At 42.2% G+C, this 25,890-nt stretch overlaps 1 protein-coding gene and 1 long non-coding RNA gene across 3 annotated transcripts; one reads left to right on the top strand and one right to left on the bottom strand.

The window, feature by feature from the left end:
• Positions 1 to 403: 403 nt before the first annotated feature.
• Positions 404 to 19,927, top strand: LOC116564307. 2 transcript variants are annotated; one of them, XR_004274840.1, is made up of 4 exons: positions 404 to 414; positions 7,349 to 7,361; positions 13,814 to 13,816; positions 19,617 to 19,927. It is a non-coding gene; the product is annotated as an uncharacterized LOC116564307 (long non-coding RNA). The 2 variants fall into 2 exon arrangements; XR_004274839.1 differs by lacking the exons at positions 404 to 414; positions 7,349 to 7,361; positions 13,814 to 13,816 and adding an exon at positions 2,045 to 2,056.
• Positions 2,808 to 22,408, bottom strand: CCNB2 (cyclin B2). Its single transcript, XM_032297295.1, has 9 exons — positions 22,195 to 22,408; positions 20,029 to 20,157; positions 19,438 to 19,551; positions 12,491 to 12,661; positions 12,230 to 12,388; positions 10,907 to 11,143; positions 10,465 to 10,605; positions 4,513 to 4,623; positions 2,808 to 3,080 (listed from the first exon to the last, which is right to left on the bottom strand). The coding sequence occupies exons 1-9, from the start codon at positions 22,216 to 22,218 to the stop codon at positions 2,970 to 2,972; spliced, it is 1,197 nt and encodes a 398-aa protein (XP_032153186.1). The 5' UTR covers positions 22,219 to 22,408; the 3' UTR covers positions 2,808 to 2,969.
• Positions 22,409 to 25,890: the final 3,482 nt, after the last annotated feature.

Here is a 25,890-nt window from a genome sequence, read left to right on the forward strand (position 1 = left end):
CAGAGAGCTGTCTAAGCAGCTTACCCAGAGCACCAGAGAGAGAGTGGGCTCCTGCCAGGTGGAACTGTTCACAAAAATGAGAAAATATATATGTGCATCTATGAATTACAAACTCCACAGAGCTTCCACAGAGCATGGCTTTCACATAATCTGGATTCCTGCTCTTTGAGACTGCCTCCTGAACGCATCCCCAGACCCTCCCTGAGTGGAGCTGGTCATGCTAAGTCTGCCTGTGCCTCTAGGTGCTACCATTTCTTTTACAGGTGCCACCGTTTCTTTTATACGTTGTGTCCCAGTTAAGATTTCACTGGCAGTAGGACTACATTCTGGTTTCCAGGTCAATCAAGAGCAGAGCATGCACGGTGCATCTTTGGTGGACAATTTAACTCTGTGTTTCTGGCACCCCTCACTTTTGTGGCCAAAAGACAAGAGGAGCCATTCTACAATTCTGCCCACTTTCCCACCTTGTTTTGCTTGTCTCCCAGGGTCTAGCTGATTGCAATTATTTTGGGATTTAGAACCTTGCTTTTATTCCTACCCACTATGCTTTTTTCCCTACTGGACCATACCCTTCCATTGAGGCCCTTCTAACCAGAAGACTGGATGAGTATGGTTCACTACTCACCCAAGGTCACACAGTTCTTCGCTTGGGAAGCCATCGTTGGAACTCTGAGTCCAAGGCCTGTGCTTTTCGCAGACAGCACCTCACTCCGTCACCCAGGCTGGAGAACAGTGTGGCACAATCATGGCTTACTGCAGCCTTAAACTCCACGGCTGAAACGATCCACCTCAGCCTCCTAGGTAGCTGGGACCGCAGGCATGTGCCACCACATTCAGCTCATTATTTTTTGTAGAGATGGGGTCTTCCTATGTTGCCCAGCTGGTCTCGAACCTCTGGGCTCAAGCAGTCTTCTCGCCTCAGCCTCGCAAAATTCTGGGATTACAAGCATGAGCCACCATGCCCCAAACGCCTGTGCTTTTAATCATTTTCTCTAATTCAAAAAATATTTAGGAATGTGACAGTCTACCGTGTCAGCCTTTCAACCTCTAGCATCTTTCTCTCAACACATAAAAATTAAAAAAAAAGATTCTGGCGTCCTCACCAGAAAGGAAAAATTTTAAAAAAGAAAAAAGAGAAGAAACCTCACGCAAGGAACGCAACAGCTAGAAATTTGTAAACTCCTTTAACGGGCAAGAGCTCCATCTAACATATCCGAATCCTCGGACCCATCTCTTTCCAAGACCATTAATCTCTCCTTAAATAATAATAGCTGTGTTCAAGTATCATCTCCTACTAGAACCTATACTAAGTGTTTGGCATACTTTAGCACAACCACCACATGAGGTAGACGCTTTTGCAGGTACAGAAACTAAAGTATAGAGGTCACAACTACTTAGAATCAAATCCAAAGCACCCACATTGAGAGTCAGTGCTCTTCTATACTATGGATACATTTCATATTTAATTTCCGTGTTTTTACGATATGGTTTCTACTTCCACTCATTCCACACTTAACGACATTTTAGTTTGGGGTACCTGCTTTGCCACCTAAAAGCATCTTAAAGGTCCTTTTTTGATGACATCCTGGAACAATTTCCTGCGTCAGGACATTTAATATTTAAGTAAAATATGTAATAAGGAAGCTATAAAATGTCTTTGGAGTATGCTTACAAAGGCTTTCTTGAGCAAAAGCTGAGCTCAAGCATCCCTGGGAAATAACTGCTTGTCAGAGCCAGGAAAGCTCCCTTTGACAGTCTCACTTCGTTATCATTCACACTTGTGATCAGAGTTGTCTAAGGCTGCCATGGGAACAAGCTTCACTACCCAACAAGAGATATTCATAAAACTCTATACTAGGATTTCAACATACAACGATACCCAAAATTTACAGTTAAAGACACACTAGTCAGGCAATTCTGCCTGCCCAGAAAAGCCAGTGCTAACTGGAGCCAGTTTCTCCTCCTCAGGGGCCGCTGTCCTCAAGACGCACCTGAATCATAGGAGCAGACACTGGCGTTCTCTGTCAGCAAGAGGCAGCTCTTACCACACTCTAGGGTTGGGGGAAATAACTGAGATAAATGAGTTTACTGCAAAGCACAGAACCTTTATGAATCTTCCAAAAATTTGCAATGTTTCACAAATGTATCTGACTCCTTTCTTTTACAACACCAATTAACATCTTGTTTAACGTCTTGGGAAGTTATACAAGACTCATGTTTATGGTTTTTGTTTTTAAGCTAGTGTTTGGAGGCTGAGGATGCACTCCACCATAGAAAACGATATTCAATTCCCATCAAAAACCAACCAAACAAAAAAAATATATATATAAAGCCATTTAGCCCATAATGTACCTGAAGCTGCACAACGAGAAAATGCATCCCAAGCTTCAACTTGAACAGGATGCCACGGGCCCATTTTCTTCAGCTGTGACCCTTGGGATGGCGCTCTCTGGTCTCAACCATGCCTTTGAGAAAGGGACCCATTATAAGGGTTGCTCTGGGCCACGTGTTCCTACGCAGGAATTAGAGAGCAGCTGACTATATTCTAGAAAAGAAAGTGTCATGGTTATCCTCCCATTTTAAATTTTCACAATAAACTTAACTTGTATTCAAGAAGCGTAGGAACAGGTTAGTATTCACTGAAGCCAAGTTCTAGTTTTTTCCATTTGAGAAAATGGTAAAAAGGTCTTGCCCAAGCCATAACGGCAGTAATTTACATGCTATTCATAACAGCTCAAAAAGAAATTAGTCAAAGCAAGCTTTCACTGATTTCTTCAGTAAAGAATACACAAATAAATACACATGGATACCTTAAGAAAAACCAATCGCTTTATTTTTCTTCAATATATATTTAGAAAATTGGTCTCAGGTTTCATGAGACAGACCAGACGACTATGTACAAAATCAAGAGTTCTAAACCAGTAAGAAACAGGGCACAATGAAGCACACATCCCCAGGGGCCACGCAGCCTAGGACCTTCCCATGAGTGGGGAGGCAAGTTCTTTGATGGTTTTCGAGTTCAGCTGAGGGATGGTGCTGATCTTCAGAAGTTTGCTGCTTGCATACTTATTCTTGATGGCCTGAAGAAGTCATTTGTGATTAAATACATGTAAAGAACCCCCACTAATACCTTATTCCTTAACTAATCCACAAGTATCAAAGATCCAGGGCCACAATCATCATCGCAATGATTCCCAATCGCTGGAACCAGTGAAAGCTCTGGGCTCATAACACGTGCCTGACCATTTCCTTCCATCCCCATAAATGAATAAAACCCACTGGGGCTGGGTGTGGTGGCTCATGCCTGTAATCCCAGCACTTTGGGAGGCCGAGGCAGGGGATCACGAAGTCAGGAGATCGAGACCATCCTGGCTAATACAGTGAAACCTCGTCTCTAATAAAAATACAAAAAATTACCTGGGCTTGGTGGCACGCGCCTGTACTCCCAGCTAATAGGGAGGCTAAGGCAGAAGAATCACTTGAACCCAGGAGGCAGAGATTGCAGTGAGCCGAGATCACACCACTGCACTCCAGGCTGAGCCACAGAGTGAGACTCTGTCTCAAAAAAAAAAAAAAAAAAAAAAAAAAAGAACACCCAGCTGGTAGCACAGGTGATAGAAAACAAATGATTTCAAGGTCCAAGTAGCTGGCTTCCTCTCACAGGCTACCAGAGGGATGGGAGTGGGAAGCTGCATTTATGATACCTAAGTGCCATCAGGACATAATAGATTCACCAGGCCTGGCAGCAATAACTGACAATAAAAGAGGGTGGCAAATAGTGCTTAACAAATCTCAGACAGTCCTCTCAGGACTGCACACACATTACACTTCCATGAAGCAAATCATGTTGTAAGGACACTTGAGACTCTTCTGAGGTTCAAATGCCTTGCTCTTTGCCACCACACACTTGGTGAGCTCTGACGTTTGGTGTCACACAAGCACAGGACAGCACTAAGCCTCCTCTGGCTCCTACTCATAGGTGAGCCATGCAGAGATAGACACCGTGCCCTCAGGATGCCCCCTGAATGGGCATCTTCCCACTTCACCATGCTTGCTAATTAGGTGTTTTTGTATCACTGCCTCAAAAGACCCCGGACAAAGGCACTGAGTAACATCACTTGAATACTCAATACTTTCACACTGCCATTTCAGTGGGCCCTCTCTCTTACCAGTCACATGCAGACTAGCCCTCCCTGCTTGCAAAGTGCTCTCCCTAGGACGCTGGGATGAGCACAGAGTAAATCAATACACCGAGTAACTGATTGGCTGACTGGGAACTGGGCCTAGACATGGCTAGCCTATCAACCTGTTTCAAAGAAAGTCTGCTTTCAAGGTTTATCAATATGCACCATACCATACTGTACTGGAAAAATATACAAGATAAAGGATTTGTGCTAAAACTCTCACATATGATATTAATATATTTACATGAGAACACACACAAATACCCCATATACACACAAAACCCATAACCTAATCCTTTCCACAGCTAAAAAAAATAATAGCACTTACGATGAATTTGGTTAGGTTTTCGTTCACTTTCACCACATTTTTGGCCATGTGCTGCATGACTTCCAGTACTTCGTTCTCTGTGTATCCCGTGTAATACTGCTGCTTTAAGTTCTGAAACACAACACAAAAAGCAGACATACATGACTGAGGGGCAAGAGAAAGCCTCTGCTTCTTTAGACCACATCTTGTACATGACAACATTACTTAACGTAAAAGCTGTAAAAATATTCTTACCTAATGGAAATTCAATTAAAGCCGTAACCAGTCCCACAGTAGCAGCAACACGAAAGCATCCAGTAAATACAAGATGATTCTGGCCCTGAGGCCAGGCTAAATTAAGACATTGTGAAACTATTAGCTAAATCAAGTGCCAAAGGTCCCATAGGATCTTTTGAACAGAATGCAAAGGTAGGAGTACTTCAAGTAACAACACTCAAAGTGGAGGAAAAAACAGCCAGTTAAACAAAGTGCACCCTTTACAGTGCTGGCCACATCTCACACAACCCTGCAGCAAAGCCCTGCCCAGTTGTGCATGTTGTTAGCTCAAGAGCCCAAACAACCATCCTTTCAGTCAGAGAAAGATGTTCACAAACAAGAAATAAAACTGCTACAAGCAAGAGTCTGTCAAACCCAGAAGAACTAAGACTACCTACGATTCTCTTGTTGTGCACTATGTAGTTAAGCACTAGAGAGCAGAGAGAGCTCAGACACCACCACACTAAGCCTTGTGACCTAGCCTCCTAAAGAGTAAAATTCAAGCAAAAGAACAGCTGTCATTTGGTAAGACTTTTCAAGTAAGAAGACATATAAATTGGTGGGGTGCAGTGGGCATGCCTATAATCCCAGCACTTTCAGAAGCCAAGGTAAGAAGATCACTTGAGCGTAAGAGTTTCAGACCAGCATGGGTAGCATTGGGAGACCCTATCTTTATGAAAAATGAAAAATTACCCAAGCATGGTAGTGTACACCTAAGTCCCAGCTACTTGAGAAGCTGAGGAGGAAAGATTGCTTGAGCCCAGAAGTTTGAGGTGCAGTGAGCTATACTCATGCCATTGCACCCCAGCCTGGGCAACAGAGCAAGACCCTGTCTCAAAAAGAAACAAAAAAAAGGATATGTCAACTGACTTTAAGAGTTCTGTGACAAAATTATAAAAAAATCTAAAGTACATTCTCTTCATGTTTTCTAATGCATGGTATAATTGGCAATTATATAATGCATTCTTTTCATGCTTCATATGCATGGTATAATTGGCAAAATAAGCCACAGTTAAATCTCTTTTTTTCTTTGGAGACCGGGTCTCAACTCTGTTGCCCATGCTGGACTGCAGTGGCACTTTCAGGGCTCAGTGCAGTCTTGATATCCTGGGCTCAAGCGATCCTCCCACCTCAGCCTCCCTAGCAGCTGAAACTAAAGGTGTGTGCCAACATGCCTGGATAATTTATCTTTTTTTTTTTTTTTTGAGTCTCGTTCTGTAGCCCAGGCTGCAGTGCAGTGGCACAATCTTGGCTCAATGCAACTGCTACCTTCCAGGTTCGGGCAATTCTCGCGTCTCAGCCTCCCAAGTAGATAAGACTACAGGCATGTGCCACCATGCCCAGCTAATTTTTCTATTTTTAGTAGAGACAGAGTTTCACCATGTTGGCTAGGCTGGTCTAAAACTCCTGACCTCAAGTGATCCGCCTGCCTCAGCCTTCCCAAGTGCTGGGATTATACGCATGAGCCACTGCGCCCAGCCAGTTTCTCTATTTTTTGTAGAGGTGAGGTTTCACCATGTTGCCCAAGCTGGTCTCAAACTGCTGGGCTCAAGCAATCTGCCTGCCTCAGCCTCCGCAAGTGTTGAGATTACAGGGGTGAACCCCTGGGCCCAGTCCACACAATTCAATCTTAATCCTAAAATACTTTGAAGGGAAAAAAGAGGAAGCAAGAGTAAAAACTGAAGTAATGCACAACTTCTAGCATTTTGAAATCAATTCTCAGAAAACTGGGAGAGCCCAAGGAAGCACATTTATGAGTAAGATGACTAAAAATAAGCCATTGGTCCAGGTACCAGTGACATTTTTGCCTCAAACATTTCAAAAAATTCCCTATCTACAGAAAAACTGGAAGAATGACCCTCTAGATATCCTTCATGTAGATCATGAACATGTACCGCTTTCTCCGCCTCTCCCTCTGTATTTTTGCTATACCTTTTGAAAGTGATTTGCAGATATCACAGCACATCCCTGCTGTTTCACAAGCATATTCTAAAAAGTGCATTTTTTACCTATCCACACCACCATTCTCACATAAGAAACATTATCACCAGTGACTTTTTTTTTTTTTGAAGCATTCAGGCAGTTCCTTTTAAAATGTCTCACATTCTGGATTTGCACATTTCCTCATGATTTAATCCATGTCAAACATTTTGGGCATGAATACCACATAGGTGATAATGTATACATCTTACTGCAGAAGAAGCCAGGGCAACTCAGGTTGTCCACTAATGGTGATGCTGAGCTTAAACACTGGGTGAAGGTGGAAACCAGATCACTTCATTATACACGTGCAGTGTTACTACAGAATTAACTAGTATCTGTGGGATGATAATTTGAAACCACATGAATCTTGTTCCCCAAAATTATTCCATCTAATGATTTTTGCATGCATTGATGCCCCTTGCTTGAATAAATTATTACACTACAGGTTGAAAATTAGTGGGTTTCTAACTCTATCATTCTATTTTAGTTAGCTGGTTTCTGATTTTTAAAAATGAACCCCTTTCATTTTCTGTATCATTATGGATCCATTAATCCTTTTTCATTATGCTTTTTAATGCTCAAATTCAGTCAGCTGGAGCCCTTTCAAACTAGTCCCTCCTTCCCTTTTATTGCAGTATAATTTTAGGTCACTGCAGCCTCAAACTCCAGGCTCAAAGGATCCTCCTGCCTCAGCCTCCCAAGTAGCTGGGACTATCGGCCCATGCTGCCATGACCAGCTCTATGTCCTTTTGATATGACCTCACTGATCTTTGAAAATTCGTGTGCTATCTGGCACAAATTGTTCTAGGCTCGCCTTTTAGTTCCCCTGCCATAGCCCTGAAATCAGCAATTTCACTAAAGAACGCTCGTTGCTAGTAGATAATGGTATTTAGTATACAAGATGTGGGCATGAAATACGCTATTACTGAGTTGTCACTGTTTCTGAGCCCCTTTATTATGAATTTGCTGTTATTTCCAAAACATAATAGGGATTTTCCTTTGTTTTTGTTTTGCTATTTCCTAGGTGAGGACTAACCTTGTTTTTAATTGTTAGTATTTTCTCTCTTAGGCCAGGCACAGTGGCTCACGTCTGTAATTCCAGCCCTTTAAGAGGTCAAGGCGAGAAGGTCACTTGAGCCCAGGAGTCCCAGGGCAGCCTGAGCAACATAGGGAGAGCCAATTTCTACAAAAACTTTAAAATTAGCCAGGCATGATGGTGTGTGACTGGGTCCCTGCTATTCTGAAGTGGGAGGCTCACTTGAGCCCAGGCAATCGAGGCTGCAGTGAGCTGTGGTAGCAGCACTGCATTCTAGCCTGGATGACAAAGCAAGACCATGTATCATTTAAAAAAAACAAAAAACAAAAAAAACTAACAACTACTGTTCTTACAGTGAAAATTTTAGTCCTTAATAACATGAATACATTTGTTTTATCCTACAATACACACAAAATAGTTCCAGGATTATACTAACAGATTACTATTAACCAATACTGAACCTACTAAGCAAACTTCATGTTACCACTTTAGTCCTCTGTTTTGTCATACTTTAAATCCCACTAAGGATGCACGGTCAGAATGCTGTGTTCAAGTTACAGATTTTTTTTTTAGAGGCAAGGTCTTGCTCTGTTGCCCAGGATCGAGTGCAGTGGCATGATTCTAGCTCACTTTAGCCTTGAACTACTGGGCTCAAGCAATCCTCCTGCTTCAGCCCCCTGAGTACTAGGACTACAGGTGTGCACCACCATAACCAGCTAATTTTTCAATTTTTTGTAGAGACAGGGGTCTTGCTATGCTACCCAAGCTGCCCTCGAACTCCTGGGCTCAAGCAATCTTCCTACCTCTGCCTCCCAAAGTGCTAGGATTACAGGTCAGAGTGACCAAACCTGAACAAGTACTTAAATTAATTCTTTCCTCTGTGTTCTGTTACCAAGTTCACATGCAGTTACACTGTTTATGTCCACTTAATTACAATTTAAAGTTTGCATAAAATATTTACACTGTTCACAAGTCAAAACAGTTACACTGTATTATGAAGTCAATAAAAAGTTATAATCAGAAGTCCTCTCATCCTCAGCCTCTACCCTGTTCCCACAGAACCCCACAGTATCCACTTCATACCTTCTCATTCATTCCTCCTGTACCAAAAAATACACAAACACACATGCACACACACACTTTCTTGCATAAAATGTGAACTACAGTACATAAATGTGTAGGTGAACAGCTCCACCATGCTGCCCTGGTGACCTTGCCTATATTCATGTAAGCCACAAAGTCCAAGACCTAAACCACCACTGATCTGTCCTGGCAAAATGCTTTGTGATCCTCATGGAAAAGGAGGGGATGGCAAGTGTGGGCAGAGCTGCCTCCCAGGCAACTCCCACTGGGAGGTTGTCACGAGACAGCTGCTGCTTTTTTATTTTTTTTTGGAGACAGTCTCGCCCTATACCCCAGGCTGGAGTGCAGTGGCACAATCTCAGCTAAACGCAACTTCTATCCCCCAGGTTCAAGCAATTCTCCTGCTTCAACCTCCTAAACAGATGGAATTACAGGTGCCTGCCACCACACCTGGCTAATTTTTGTATTTTTAGTAGAGAAGGGGTTTCACCATGTTGGCCAGGCTGGTCTCGAACTCCTGACCTCAGGTGATGTACCTGCCTTGGCCTCCCAAAGTGCTGGGATTAAGGCATGGCGCCCAGCCAAGTCAGCTTCTTATTCCTTCAGTTCTAACGAAGTTTCCTGCTGTGCTGCTCTCAGGGTATAGCTGCAGACTAGAAGGCTGCTTAGCAGTAGTCTAGAACTGGCTTCTCCACAACAGTGTACCTGTGGCTTGCATTGCAGCTATCAAGCTCCATTTGTTTCCATAGTATCCTTTTTGCCATGTGAAACAAAGACCCAGGGAGCTGCCATCCTTGGCTACTCATCTGAATCTAAAAGAGGCTCATTCTGTTCTTACTGGCTAAATCAGTCAGGCCTTGGGCCTTCCTTTGTATTGTGTGCTTGACAACTTGCTTGTTCCACTTAACATAATATCTAAGAAATTATACGTTATCAGTTGTTAGTGGCCTTCCTCATTCTGCACAACTCTATAATGCATACGTGCACCTTAGTACAATCAACTCAGTTCTACTGGAATTGTTCCAAGTAGCTTGCTTTCTTTCTTTCCCAAGAGACAGGGGTCTCTCTATGTTGCCCAGGCTAGATTTGAACTCCTGGGCCTAGGCTCCAATGATCCTCCTGCCTCAGCTTCCCAAGTTACTAGAACTACAGGCACAGGCCACCATGCCCGTTTCCAAGAAGTGTTCCTTTAGGCCTTTGGCCTTTTAACAATTCCCTCAGGCCAGGCACGGTGGCTCACACATGAAATGCTAGCACTTTGAGAGGACAAAGTGGGCAGACTGCTTGAGCCAAGTTCGAGGCTAGCCTAGGCAACATAGCAAAACACTGTCTCTACAAAAAAATTACAAAAATTAGCCAGATATGGTCATGGCTGCCTGTGGTCCCCACTACTCAGGCAGGAGGATCACTTGAGCCTGGGAGGTCAAAGATGCAGTGGGCTGTGATCGCACCATCATACTCCAGCCTACGCAACAGAGACCCTCTCTCAAAAACAAAACAGAAGCAACTCCTTCAAGGATAGTGTTGTGCCAAGGGCTTTCATATCATGAGGGACTAAAATATAGCCTAATTAATTTTTTAAATCCACCACTCACCCATTTTCCTTGTCCTAGAACCTTCTGAGACAAGCAGGAAGCGGCTGCTGCTACCTTAGAAGGATGATAATGCACCATATCGTAGTCAATGAGAGTCAGCTCCATCAAATATTTGGCTAAAGTGTGCTGTTCAACATCAACCTAAAAAAGAACAGCCAGGGACAGTATGAATCACAACTGTAATTACTATCTTGCACAATTCTGCATGATGGCCTAGAAACTCAAATTCACTTAACTCATCCTTCTCAAGGATTATTTTATTCTACAATATGTTGTAAACACATATCATGAGGCCTTTTCTTTTAATAACCGATGAGGTAAGCATTAAGACTTACCTAAAGGATGTGTACTATAAATTAATAAGCCTTCCTTTAATTAGGTCAAGGTTTCTGGGATGAGACACCAAATGAAAATAGTGTCTTACAGAGTTGGAGGCACTTACCTCCCCGGCTTTTGATGCTCGCCTTAAGAAGTGTAGTGGCAAGGGTCGACCCAACTCAAATTTCAGTTCTTTCAAAATTAGAGTTTCCATTTCTCGGATTTGGGAACTGGTATAAGCATTGTCTGTGATGTAAACAAAGTCTTCAATATTTGGAGAAAACATCTCCTCATACTTGGAAGCCAAGAGCAGAGCAGTAATCCCAACTAATTGAAGCTTCTTCCGGGAAACTGGCTGAACCTAATGGAAAATGAAAGTTATCAAAAGTCACACCTAACAAGAAGAGTGAAGCTTTGGATGGGAGAAGGGGAAAGGGAACCAAGTCCTGGAAAAGTGCACACTGCCTTTGCTCATGACCCTCATAAGGGCACAGGAGACCTGAATGTTCCACCACTGATCATGACAGCCATCTGTAACTGAGCACTCTGTGCTAGGCACCATGCTAAGATTCTAACACATTATCTCATCCAATCCTCACAAAAATTCTAGGAAGCACGTATTTTATTCCTCAATTACAAATAGATGGCCTGAGAACAGATTCAGACACCACGCCAAGATCATTCAATTGCCAAGAAGGGAAGAACTCAAGCCTGAATACCAAGCTCCTAGTCACTCTTCCGACAACTTCATCCTGACTAGAGTGTCCGTGACAGCCCTGACCTGACATACTCAGCATGGGCTGAAATGAGATGAGATCAAGCAAAAAAGTGAGAATTTAATGGATGGCTCATTTCCTTAATCCTTACCAAAAGCTTACCCATTGTTCAGCTTGGAAAAACTTTCACTAATGCTTTGGAGTCAGGAAGACTCTCAGGCTAGGGGAAAGAGTTTCCCTTAATTGCCATTATTATTTTTCCTCCCAAATTGGGACTTGTCACTTTTCTTGCTTCAACTCTCATTATTAAAAATCTACCATGGCTGAGCACAGTGACTCACAATTATAATCCTAACACTTTGGTAGGCCGAGATGGGCAGATCACTTGAGCTAAGGAGTTCAACACCAGCCTGGGCAACATGGCAAAAACCCATCTCTATAAAAAAATCAAAACCTTAGCCAGCTGTGGTGGCACACAGCTGTAGTCCCAGCTACTCAGGAGGCTGAGGCAAGAGGGCTGGGCTGACCTTACAGAAATGCCCAATATTGGTCAGCATCATGAAAGACTTCACACGCTTGGATTACTTCTCTTGTTAATATCTGAAGTTCTTTGGTTTCTCACAATTTGATTTTTGGTCTTTTCAGAAGTACTCACTTTAGTTTTCTATCCCCAAAGCATAAATGCAATGTTCAATGAGCCACTGGCATGAAGTCCCTGAAGCCATGCCTACCTGTAAAAATCGATCCATAATGGCAACACACATGTACAGAGTCTCCTGCAGAAGCCTAAACTTGGAGTGGACTTGCACCAGCCAGTCTACCAGGATGGCACGCATGCGTCCATTTATATCTCTTCCATCTAAGAAATGTGGGTTTATGGACTGCAAAACCTGTAGGTAGAATCAAAAGTTTAAAAAGCTAACCTTGTTTCCTTCTCAGCTGTGTGGTAAATTCCACATGCTTATACAACCAAAATACAAAGGCCCACACACCTCCAGCTGCCTGAGATACTGGTAGATATCCTTAACGTAGTCACTGCAGAGTTGAGGGTTCTCCCAATCTTCATTATCAATGTCCTCGATTTTGCAAAGCAAGGCATCAGAAAAAGCTTGGCAGAGATTCTCTTCCTTCATGGAGACATCTTCAGGTGTAGGAGAAGGACCCTACAGCAACAAATTAAAGCATAGGTAAGAGCAGCCTTAAACCACAAATACATCCAGGGGCAACTGGCTTAATCATCAATATCATATGCACATTTGAATTATATTAAAGACAAAACATACCAAGAGGTGAATAATTCAAGATATAGTGGATAAAAGTTCTTCAAGAGACACTTCTCTGTCTAAAACTTTCTAATTTCACTCAAACTGAAAACTTGAGTCCTCCCAATGGCCTACAGACCCTATACAACCTGGCCCTCCCCACTTCCCTCGCTGACCTGTCTCCTGCTTCTCTCCCTTGACTGCTTCACTCCAGCCAGGCTCTTCTTACCCAAAATGCTGCTGCCTCTATGTCCATATGGGTAATTCTTACCTTCTTCAAATTTTGTTTAAATGTTACATTCTCAATGAGGTCTGTCCTGACTCCCATTTAAAATTATCTGGCCAGGCACGGTGGCTGACACCTGTAATCCTGGCACTTTGGGAAGCCAAGGCAGTCAGATCACTTAAGCCCAGGAATTCAAGACCAGCCTGATCAACATGGCAAAACACCATCTCTACTAAAAAAAAATACAAAACTTAGCCAGGCTTGGTGGTGCGCACCTGTAGTCTCAGCTACTCAGGAGGCTGAGGCAGGAGAATAGCTTGAACCTGGGAGGCAACGTTGCAGTGAGCCAAGATCACGCCAGTGCATTGGGCTGGATGGAGCAAGACTCCATTTCAAAACCAACCAAATAAACAACAAACAAAATTATCACCTGTCTCCAATCCCTATCCTCCCACCATAACCATTTATGTCTCATCTCTGTGTTTTTTCTCATAGAACCTATACTTCTAATATACAATAGTTTATATGTGCATTATTTTCTGTCTACCTCTGTCAGAAAGTAAGCTCTCAAAGCTTAGGTTTTGCCCATTAAGGTACCTCAAAGGTCTGTGTAAGCCCTCAGAGTAGGTGCTAAATAAGTGAAAGAAACTTCACCACCTGGGTTCTAAGATTACTGCAGCTGATCATTCTGCTTTAGTAGCAGCCTCTTCTGTAGTATATTTTCTTCTGTTCAACTAATTTATTCCAAATTGAAAAACTGGTAACTAAAAAGCAGAAAAGCACATTCCAGTCTATGAATAAAATAGAAGAAGGAGGCAAAGACTGAGCAAGTATACAACTCAGTATTTCACTTTCTTATGCTAACTAGGGGATTATTTATAAAAATTATGCAAATTAAAAATTTACAAAGTAAGTTAAAACAAGTATCTATTAATAAAATATAAATAAATCATTGTTTTAAACAGAAGTACTTCTGCAAGTAAAACCTAGCAAGATCCTAAGCTGTAAGAATATATATTAAGGTAATAAAATATTTTTTTAAAAGAGGAGGCTTTATAGATACAACAATTTAAATTTACAGTAAAGCTTAATAATTTCCAGTCTTAAAGGATAGAATAATAACGACAACAAAAAAAGAGCAGTTTAAAACATCTCCTACTCTCTTAAATAAAAAGTCTTAAACTGAGGAAGGACCAGGTCAGCAAGAGGTATGCAGGCATGCAGGACATTCATTCAAGCATTTGAGAACCAGGCCAAGTACAGTGGCTGGTGCCTATAATCCCAGCACTTTGGAAGGCTGAGGCAAGCAGATTGCTTCAGCTCAGGAGTTCAAGGGCACCATGAGCAACATCACAAAACTTCTCCTCTGCAAAAAATATAAAAATCAGCCAGGCATGGTGGCACAAAGTTGGGAGGCTAAAGTGGGTGAATTACCTGAACCCAGGAGAGTGAACTGCAGTGAGTGGTGATTATGTCACTGCACTCCAGCCTAGAGACAGAATGAGATGGATGGAAAGAAGGAAAGGGAGGGAAGGGAGGAGGAAATGAAAAGGAAAAAAGGAAAAGAAGAAAAGAAAAGAGGAAAGAGAAGAAAAAGAAAAGAATTTGGGAACCTGGAAACCTCAAAGAGGTTATCAAATGAGGAGAGGCACCCAGCGTACCAGAGAGGGTACAGCCTTAAGGAAGACGAACAGGAAATGCAAATTGTTTTGAGATGTGGGGAGGATAGCCTGTGAGGTGTGAGAAGCTGGGCTGAAAAGCTGAACAAGAGCTGTGCTAAGAAGCTTAGATTTTATCCAAAGGTAAGGTGAAACAACTGAAGGAGTTTAGCAAGTGACTGGAGTCAGATTTGCATTTTAATAAGCATATGTAGCTTCAGCTAAGGTTAGCTTTTTCAAGGATAAGCATTACCACCCACCCTTGGAAGAGCAGTCAGTAACCAAAAAGTCTAGTTTAAGGAGTCAGAGGTTATCATGTGCTATTATAGCAGCTTAGAATGTTTACCTGGCTCCTATTAAGAAGTGCAGCTGAGTTTAGCCATATCCAAAAGCCACCAGGGGCTGGGTGTGGTAGCTGACATCTGTGATCCCAGTACTTTGGGAGGCCACGGTAGGAAGACTGCTTATGCCCAGGAGTTTGAGACCGACCCGAGCAACATAATGAGATCTTGTTCATCAATCAATAACAAAAGCCGCCAGGATAAGACAAAGATTCTTGCCCTGGCCCTTAATTTAGAATTCCTTGATTCCTTTTGAACTCCAACATAATTGCATTATTGTAAGACCCTTTCTAAGATCTATTCATCTGGTCAGGTAATCTGTTCTAGCTAACATTCCTGAGTACCTCTCATAAGTGTGCATCTATCTCTGTGACAGATAAAGCCATGCTTTTACTCCTATGTTCTCCAACTTGACTGGGAGCTCTTCTGGGCAGAGTCCATGGTTTATTCAACTTGTTTCCCCAGTGTCCAGCAAACAAGGGACTAGAAAAGGCCTTCCTCATCCTTTCGAACTACTGTGTTCACCAAAGCCTCATTAATCAGCAAAAAAAAAACCACACCATTTTCTCCAAAAACTGCAGGATAATAAGCTTCAGTGAATACTTGTAAAGGACTGGAACTCTTCTGAGGTCTCCACCAGGGCACTTTGTGATTCAGTTGTGTCAACTGCTACAAAGAAAGAAACCTGCCCTGCAGTTTTGCAGATAGGATAGTACAAATTTGGTTACAGGACTGGGAACAACTGCTATCACTGACACATGGCTTATGTTGTCATCTTTCCAGGAAAATTGCTAGAAACCTGTGTGCCTGTTGTGGCATTTCCACAACACCAGGGATTGGCTCGAAAGAACAGTGATTTAAAAAAAAAAAAAAAGAAAGAACAGTGATAACCCTGCATAGAGCTGGTGACAAAATAAAAGCCAGAGAGCTGACCAGAGATGGGCAGGCAGAGGGACTCACCTGCCAGAAGGTGGGGTTCTACCCAAATCGTAGACTTAAGAGATTCCTCCACTACTGTCTTTCTCAGAGGGAAATGTATTTGAATTGGAAATAACTGTTGTTCATTAATTCCTGATAACTTCTAAATCTAGAACATGTAGCTTTATGTTTCAACCCTGCAACTGATTTTTATATGAACTGAGCTAAAGGTCCATAATGCTTTATCTCAAACAATGGCCTTAATTTTGCCAGGAAGAGAGAGAAAAAGGAGTCAGCCAAGGAGTAAAGGAAACACAAAAGGGTGAAGTTGTGGAGGTCACAGGAGAAAACTATTTTTCCCTTTGTTTCTTTTTTTGGATCTTTGCTTTTTTTTTTTAAAAAAAAAAAAAAAAAAAAAATCTTCTTTCCCTCTTCTCTAACTTGAACAGTAATATGTACCCAAGGTAAGTCTGAAGTTTTAAGGAAGAAAATGAAAGTCAATCTTAAGTCCAACATAATACTCAAAAATAAGTACCATCAATATGCTGCATACAAATGTATTTTTTTTTTTTTTTTTTTTTTTTAGGAGGTTTTTTGCTTTTTTTCCGCCGGGGGTGGTAGGGCAGGACCTTGGCTCACCGCAACCTCCACCTCCTGGCTTCAGGCAATTCTCCTGCCTCAGCCTCCTGAGTAGCTGGGATTACAGGCACGCGCCACCATGCCCAGCTAATTTTTTGTATTTTTAGTAGAGACAGGGTTTTGCCATGTTGACCAGGATGGTCTCGATCTCTTGACCTTGTGATCCACCCGCCTCGGCCTCCCAAAGTGCTGGGATTACAGGCGTGAGCCACCGCGCCTGGCCACAAATGTACATTTTAAAAGCAAATCTGGGGTTGCACTGTTATAATCAGATATTTCCACTTAATGGCACAAGCATTTTGATGCCTTGAAATATTCTACTAAAACATTATATTTATAGTTGCATAGTATTTCCTTAAATGAATTTAACTAGGATATTTCTCTACTCTTTAAGAGACATTCATCATAGCACTATTTAAAATTACTTGATTATCCCTCTTATCATTTTCTTTGTATAAAAAACACACCTACTGGGTATGGAGAATAATCATTTGAAATACACTGCAGCCAGGCATGGTGGCTCACACCTGTAATCCCAGCATTTAGGGAGGCCAAGGCAGGTGGATCACCTGAGGTCAGGAGTTCGAGACCAGCCTGGCCAACATGGTGAAACCCCGTCTTTACTAAAAAATACAAAAAATTAGCCAGACGTCGTAGCAGGCACCTGGAGTCCCATCTACTCAGTAGGCTGAAACAGGAAAATTGCTTGAACCCAGAAGGCAGAGGTTGCAGTGAGCAGGGATAGAGCCACAGTACTGCAGCCTGGACGACAGACAAGACTGTCCCCCACCAAAAAATATATCTTTTTAATACATATATAAATATACAAATATTTATATATGTTATATATAGTTATATATATTATATATAATATATAAAATATATATATCTATATTTATAATATATAGATATTTTACAAATACATATATACAAAATACATATATATACATATTGCCAAACTGCCCTCCTGCGATGTGGGAGAAACCACATTCAAATCGTTATGCAAGTAAAATTTTCTGCACAACTCCTAAAAGACCTGCTGGGCACGCTATTGCGTGCCTGTATCCCACCTACTCGGGAAGCTGAGGCTGGAGGATCGCTTGAGTCCAGGAGTTCTGGGCTGTAATGAGCTATGCTGATCAGGTGTCTGCACAAAGTTCGACATCAATATGGTGACTTCCCAGGAGTAGGGGACCACCAGGTTGCCTAAGGAGGGGTGAACCGGCCCAGGTCAAAACTCCCGTGCTTATCAGCAGTGGGGTAGCGCCTGTGAACAGCCACTGCACTCCAGCCTGGGCAACATAGCAAGACCCCATCTCTTAAAAGAAAAAATTAAAAGAACAAAAACAACAACAAAAAAAACCAACTCCTAAGAGACCAAGGTCTGAAAACCAGCCTTTAGGTTTGGCTTTCAGGAAGTCACTACTATAGAAACCTTCAAGGGAAGGCCTCTTAAAGAAGTTTCATCTCAACTATTTGTTCTAAGCTTTAGTCCTCATAAACAGCAACGTGCTTTCAAACCACCAACTCTGTGGAGAAAGCTAATGAAACCATTCCTTACCTTCAGATGTTGCTTCCACATTTCCAACTGCATTTGCAGGCAGATGTCCCTCTGTTACCGCAACAAATGTGAAGCCAAACAGGATACCTTTCCCAAAGCTACCTCCCTCTCCTGACTTTCCTACTTTTTGCTCATTTATTGCATAAATGGTTTAACACCCAAGTAGTTAAGCGTCCCACTCCTGCACTCCAAACCATGTGCCCAAAGTATTCTTTCTGAAATACAAGATGATGTCCCTGAAAGGAGTTCTGAGACATCCTAACACATTTGATGTTGACTTCTCACACCCAGTATTGATACTGGTGTATGGGCGGGTGCTTAGGGAAGATGAGGCTGGCTCAAGACCCTCATCAGCTCTTGCTTGGACAAGTGTGACACCTCCTAACTTACCTCCCTGCACTGTTTTCCTCATTTCCCTACTCCTCAAAACTTTGTTTCCTCAAGTCTAATGGCATAAAAATCCGAATTCCAAGATCTTCAAATCCAACTGCAACCTTCTTCTCAGCCTTATCTTCTGCTTCCTCACACAAGCCACCTTACTCAGTTTAGTCTTTCAGACTCCTTAATTAAAGGACCAATTTTAGGTCCATTTCTACTCTGGTACCTTGATCTTGCTATTTTGTTCTCCAAAAAGGTGCCCTTTCGTATCAAATTCTCTCTACCCCTAAAAATCCCACTCACTCCCTGAATCTTCCCAACCATTTTATCCTTTCTTTGGGTATTACGGGAATTAACCTTATTATTCAGGGTTGTAATTTTCCTCCTGCCCCAGCCTCCCAATGTGCTAGGATTACAGTCATAAGCTACCATGCCCAGCTTCAAGGTCATAATGTTAAATTAAGTAGCATCATTTAAAAGGTGTATATACAGCCGGGCATGGTGGCTCACACCTGTAATCCCAGCACTTTGGGAGGCTGAGGCAAGCGGATCATGAGGTCAGGAGTTCAAAACCAGACTGGCCAACATGGTGAAACCCCGTCTCTACTAAAAAAACACAAAAATTAGCTGGGCATGGTGGCTCATGCCTATAATCCCAGCTACTTGGGAGAATGAGGTAGAACTGCTTGAACTGGGACCTGGAAGGCGGAGGCTGCCGTGATCACGCCACAGCACTCCCGCCTGGGCTACAGAGTGAGATTCCATCTCAAAAAAAAAAAAAAAAAGAAAGAAAGAAAAGAAAAAGGAATATATACTCATTTCCTACACTGCTGATGCAAAGCAGAGCTCTAGCTACATAAGTTTGTTAAAAGGTACAGCAATGATAAAGGCACCTTTGTAGTCTGGCTAAAGCAGGCTACCTCATTAAGTATATCTGTAAATTCATAACTTCCTACCTTTGAAGCCAACATTTCCATTTGTACTGGTTTGACAGAAGCAGTAGGTTTCAGTTGTTTGTTGACATTTGTTGTTTTGGTGGGTTGAAATGGTACTTTGGAGTTCTGAGCTTTCTATAAGGAAAAAGAAACATGAATAGGGCAAGAGAGCCAGTGTGGTGAGGCTAAGCAAAATGAAGAATCAGCCTCTGTGTGCACGTTCAGTCTTCACTGTTCCCTTACACTCTACAAAATCAGCCTCTGTGTGCAAGTTCCGTCCTCACTGTTTCCTTACACTCTACAGGTTCAGCCTGTGTGTGCACGTTCCGTCCTCACTGTTCCCTTACACTCTACAGGTTCAGCCTGTGTGTGCACGTTCCGTCCTCACTGTTCCCTTACACTCTACAGATTCAGCCTCTGTGTGCATGTTCAGTCCTCACTGTTCCCTTACACTCTACAGGTTCAGCCTGTGTGTGCACGTTCCGTCCTCACTGCTACCTTACACTCTACATGATCAGCCTGTGTGTGCACCTTCCGCCTTCCGTCCTCACTGTTACCTTACACTCTATAGAATCAGTCTTTGTGTGCACGTTCAGTCCTCATCATTGTTACCTTAGCTGCTTGTGCTCCTCTGGTTGTAACTTTATTTCCAATTTCTTCTAAAACAGTTCGCCTAATAGTCACATGACTCTTAGCTTTAGAATGAACACCAGTGTCGATATTCTCCAAATCACTGGAAACCTGAAAAAACAAAAAAAAAAATAATGAAACCTTGAAAGAATTTGGAATACTTCCCTAATGTTAGATATTCAAATTTAGAATTGCTCCGGGAAAGGAAATACATCAAAATCTATTTGCCAGATGGAAAAGTTACATTTTAGGAAGTCTAAAAATGCTACTTGTGATTAATAACATCACTCTAAATTAGGCAAATCACCCATCTACTTTATCTGTAATAAAAGTCCTCCCAGTAACCTTTCAAAACCATTTTGAGTACTAATTGGGCCCGAGTAACTTCAAAGCTGATTACTATTTAATGATTATTTCTCTTACAGTACACTTGTATCACCTGTTAGAGATCCGTGTAAGTTAAAGGCATATATTTAAAAACCTTCCTTTACACAGCTTGGTAACAAGTACCATTAAGATGAAAAATTAAAAAGCTGTAATATTAATAGTTAATAAGTCTGGTTGTTCAAAAACCAGATGTTTAAAACCTAAACTAGCTTTGCTTCTTATGCCACTTTACAAATAAGAAATGCTCCTGTATGCATAATCTTTTAGAATACAGCTTTAAAAAAAAAAAACTAGAATATAGCTTTTTAAAATGGGTTGCCATAAAATGGATTCACTCTTATATTAAGGATATTTAGAATGTAAGTAGTTTTCTTGGGTAATACAGTTTTAGCTCCCCATCTCAGGAAAGGCTGGAATTGTTGACCTCAACCTGCTTTAGACATAACGTCTTAGAAATAAAACATTATAGGAAAAGTAATTCATACCAAAAAAGCTTATTATAGAAGTGATAAACATTTCATTAAAAAAAGGAAAGGAAAAAAAAAAAACTCAGCATGTCCTGTCCCTGAGAGTTCAGGGTCCTGTTTCTAACAAAATTCCCAACAAGGGGTGTGAGTGGATCTACCAGGGTAGAGAAAGAGGCAAGGGAAACTCAAGCCTTCCCTGAACAGGAAGATTCTGACTATTAAATAACTTTATAGAATACATTATTTTAAAAAATTACTTGTCAGTTGGACTTAGATCAACAAAAGGATGTGAATTAAATGCTGAATGTATTCAGTGAGTTAGGATTCTGAAAAGTCACACTGTTCAATTTTTTGCAGCAGCATCTGCCAATCTAAAAAAGTGTTTGAAAATGTAATGCTTATGGGTAGAAGCCTAGAAATGTGACTAAATTTAAATTCATCTGGATGGGAAAATTGGCAGCTTTTATCTAACCTTACAGCCAGGATGATGGAACTCAGGTGTGTCCGGGCCCTCTCGCTTTCAGCAAAGGAAAAAAGTAGGTTCCAGTACAATTCAGGCCCACAGAAAAAATACCCAAAACACCTTAACACTTTGAACTCTGCAAGGATGAAACAAATGAATTTGAAACCTTCCCTTAATCTGCCACACTGGTCCAAATTATATTCAAAAATCTCTATTACATTTGAGTAATTAATTTTTTAAAGGGACAAACCCATTTATTAGTGAACTTAGCCTGAAACACTCCCCGTGCAGAAGAAATAAACTGGAAATTCATATAAAAAGAAATGTGAACAATCTGAAAAACAGCCTGGCAGTTGCCTGATGAAACAGGCAGTACACTTTTCTGCCTACAGAACTCTTCCAGCCCTTCTCCCAGCCCCCACCACAGATCCCTTAGTAGGCAAGGAGTTGTGAAAAAGGGGGAGGTTTTCAACCCAGAAAAGTGCAAGTAGGTAACTCTCTAGAGATGAAGAGCACTATGGGATCGTTCGCTGAGTACTAGACCCGGTGCTCCTGGGGCTCATCTGACCAGTGCCACGTCGGAAGCGCTTTCTTACACTTCTCCCACCCCGGGGCAGTAAGGGTCAACTGGAGAGCGGAATCTAGACGGGGAGAGGCCGGCCAGAGAGGACCGGCCGCAGGGCCAGGGACGCGGACGAAGCGGGGAGCTCCGGAGAAGAGAAAAGCAGCCCCGGTTGGGACCGAGAAGCTCGGAGCAGAGGACTGAAGCGAAATGGGAGCTGTGGGGCCGACGGGCTCGCCTCTGGGAGGGGGTCGCCGGGCACAACTCACCGTCGGGCGTCGGAGCAGCGCCATGAGGGACGGGGAAGGCAAGAGTGTCAGCCCGACCCAGGGAGGGACGCGGACTGAAAAGGGAGGGCACAAGCGTACTAGGTAGGCGCCGTTACGGATGCTCTCGGGACCCGCAGCGCTGAGAATCTTCGTCGCACTCGCTTTGTTCCAGGATTCAAATACCGCGTCGCTCGCGTCCCATTGGGCGGCCCTGCGCACGGCGCGCTCTTCTCATTGGCTAACACCGGAGGCACTCTCGCACTCTCATTGGCTGGATTTTCTTAGCCTGTTTGATTGTCACAACAACCTGTTGGGATGTTTTTACTGCTTACAGTCTTTTAAAAAAAAAAAATCCCTAGCCGGGCATAGTGGCGCATGCCTGTAATCCCAGCTGCTTGGGAGGCTGAGGCAGGAGAATTGCTTGAAGCCGGGGGCGGAGGTTGCAGTGAGCTGAGATCATGCCATTGCACTCCAGCCTGGACAACAAGAGTAAAACTGTCTCAAAAAAAAAAAAAAAAAAAAAAAAAAAAAAATCCCAGTCTCTGAGACAAAAAACAACTGTCTCATTGGAAAAACAGACGTAGGACGCCTGTGAATTTTGACAAGGCCTCATCTACGAATGTCTATAGACGTTTGGGCTGAATGGGCGGAAATTCGTTGACCTTTATTCCTCTTCCGGAAATGTCGAGTTGGGGTTTAGGCTGTGTCGGCCAGGGTTCAGGAACCAGCCCATCCCGGTTGCTCAGGGCTGCAGTGTGTTAGGTGGTTGAGACGCAAAACAGTGCTAAAAGAAAGGGAATAATGGCATTTACCCAAAAACCCAAATTCTCCAGTAAGGCAAAAAAGATAAAAGAGGTTTGTGTGATTCGTGATTTATGTAAGTTCTCCATGTATTACCAGCACCAGTACAGTGTTTGTTATATATGGCTGGTGCTCACTAAATATTCGTTTAATAATCAGCCTAAGCAAAGAATTCATGACTAAGACCCCAAAAGCAAATGCGACAAAAACAAAAATACATAAATGGGACCTAAGTAAACTAAAACACTTCGGCACAGCAAAAGAAAAAATAGACAACCACAGACTAAGAGAAAATATTCGCAAACTATGCATTAGAAAAAAGACTATTATCCAGAATCTACAAGGAACTCAAATCAGCAAGAAAAAAAAATCCCATCAAAAAATGAGCAAAAGACATGAATAGTTATTTCTCAAAAGAAGATATTCAAATGGCCAACAAATACATGAAAAAATGCTCAACATCACTAATCATCAAGGAAATGCAAGTTAATACCACAAGGAGACACTACCTTCCTCCTGCAAGAATGGCCATCATTAAAAATTCAGAGAAAGGACCCAGCACAGTGGCTCACACCTGTAATCCCAGCACTTTGGGAGGCTGAGGTGTTTGAGACCAGCCTGGGCAACATGGCAAAACCCTATCTCTACAAAAATGCAAAAATTAGCCAAGTGTAGTGATGAGCACCTTTAGTCCCAGGTACTCGGGGGCTGAGGCAGGAGGATCCCTCGATCCCATAAGGCTGAGGCTGCAGTGAGCTACGATTGCACCACAGCACTCCAGCCTGGGCAACACAGTGAGACCTTGTTTAAAAAAAAAAAAAAAAGTCAAAAAATAGATGTTGGCATGGATGTGGAGAAAAGGGAACACTTAAAGTCTGCTGATGGGAATGTAAATTAGTACAACTTCTGTGGAAAAAACTTTGGCAATTCCTTAAAGAAGAAAAAGTATTTCTACCATTTGGTCCAGCAATTCCACTACTGGGTATCTACCCAAAGGAAAAGAAGTCATTACATGAAGACTCTTGCACATGTTTGTTTAGAGCAGCACAATTCACAATTGCCAATCTAAGTGCCCATCGACTGAGTGGGTACAGAAAATGTGGCATATGAACGTTATGGAATACTGCTCAGCAACAAAAAAGGAGCAAAATAATGTCTTTTGCAGCAACCTGAATGGAACTAGAGGTCATTAGTCTAAGTGAAGTAACTCAGGAGTGGAAAACCAAAAAACATATATTTTCACATATAAGTGAGAACTAAGCAATGTGTATACAAAAGCAAGCAGAGTGATATAATGGACTTTAGAGACTCAGAAGAGGGATGATGGAAGGGGAGCTAGGGATAAAACCATACATATCACGTAGAATGTACACTACCTGGGTGATGGGTGCACTAAAATCTCTGAATTCACCACTGTGTAATTCACCCACATAACAGAAAACCACTTGTATCCCACAAGTTACGGAAATAAAATTTTTAAGTGTATTAATTAAACAATATTCATCTAATAAATGATCTTATGATATATAAGATTTAGGAATGAGAAACAAGGTATGATGCCAGTCTTGAGCAGAAGAGTGGGAGGATTAGCACAGTCCAAAGAGAACAACAGTATTAGGGTTGCCCTTGTAAAAAGAAGCAGGTGAAGATCAAGACAGGAAAAGAAAGGAGAAAAGAAAAAGTGAGATTAAAGGGAACAGAAAAGGAAAAGAGGAAAGGAATGATCTAACACCCATGGCAAAGAAAGTGGAATAACTCTTGATATCAGGTTCCATTAAGAATTTGAAGGCCAGGCACAGTGGCTCATGCCTGTAATCCTAGCACTTGGGAAGCCGAGGTGGGTGGATCATTTGAGGTCAGGAGTTCGAGATCAGCCTGGCCAACATGCTGAAAAGCCATCTCTACTAAAAATACAAAAATTAGCTGGGTGTGGTGGCGCAGGCCTGTAATCCCAGCTACTCCAGAGGCTGGAGCAGAGAATCGCTTGAACTCGAGAGGCAGAGGTTCCAGTGAGCCGAGATCATGCCACTGCACTCCAGCCTGGGCAACAGAGTGAGACTCTGTCTCAAAATAAACACAAAAAATTTGAGCAAGCTTTCCCAAGTGGTTCCACTTGTACTTGGGTACGAATAATCAGTGTGGTTGGACGAGCCTTACATAAAGTTGAATTCCTAAATTGCCTCAATCCCTAGTGGTTGGAGGGCATCTGCCAGTTCTGAACTTGTTTCCTCTTAGGTAAAACAGGAATAATTGCAGCTACATGTTAAAAGATGTTAGTCTATCCATAATCAACCTACAATTAAAAACTAGGTATCCTATGGAAAAGTCTTGGAAAAGAAAAATCCTGCTGTAGTGCACTGAAGTTGTAAAATATCTTTGCTTTATTTTGATGTTATCAAAAAATACAATCATAAAAGTGACAATCCTTGCTTACTCTTAGGGCTTTGTAAACAAATGTTATGAATGGTAAAGTGCTTTCTTATTTATTTTTTTTAGTCAATGTCTTCCTCTGTTGCTCAGGCTGGAGTGTAGTGGTGTAATCACAGGTCACTGCAGCCTCAAACTCCTGGTCTCACACCATTCTCCTGCCTCAGCCTCCTGAGTAGCTGGGACTATAGGCACATGCCACCACTCCCAGCTAATTTTTTAAATTTTTTCTACAGACAGGGTCTCACTGTGTTGCTGAGATTACAGGTGTTAAAAATGAAGATAATATTGCTTGCTTTGTACTTCTCACTGCAACTAACCTAAAACCTTACACACAAACTTGTTTTTTGAGACAGGGTCTCCGTGTCACCCAGGCTGGAATGCAATGGTGTGATCATGGCTCACTGCAGCCTCAATCTCCCAAGCTCAAGTGATCCTCCTACCTCAGCCACCTGAGCAGCTGGGACT

This window comes from Sapajus apella, unplaced genomic scaffold (genome assembly GCF_009761245.1).
Source record: "Sapajus apella isolate SASKATOON/1434 unplaced genomic scaffold, GSC_monkey_1.0 scaffold37, whole genome shotgun sequence".
NCBI lineage: Eukaryota > Metazoa > Chordata > Mammalia > Primates > Cebidae > Sapajus > Sapajus apella.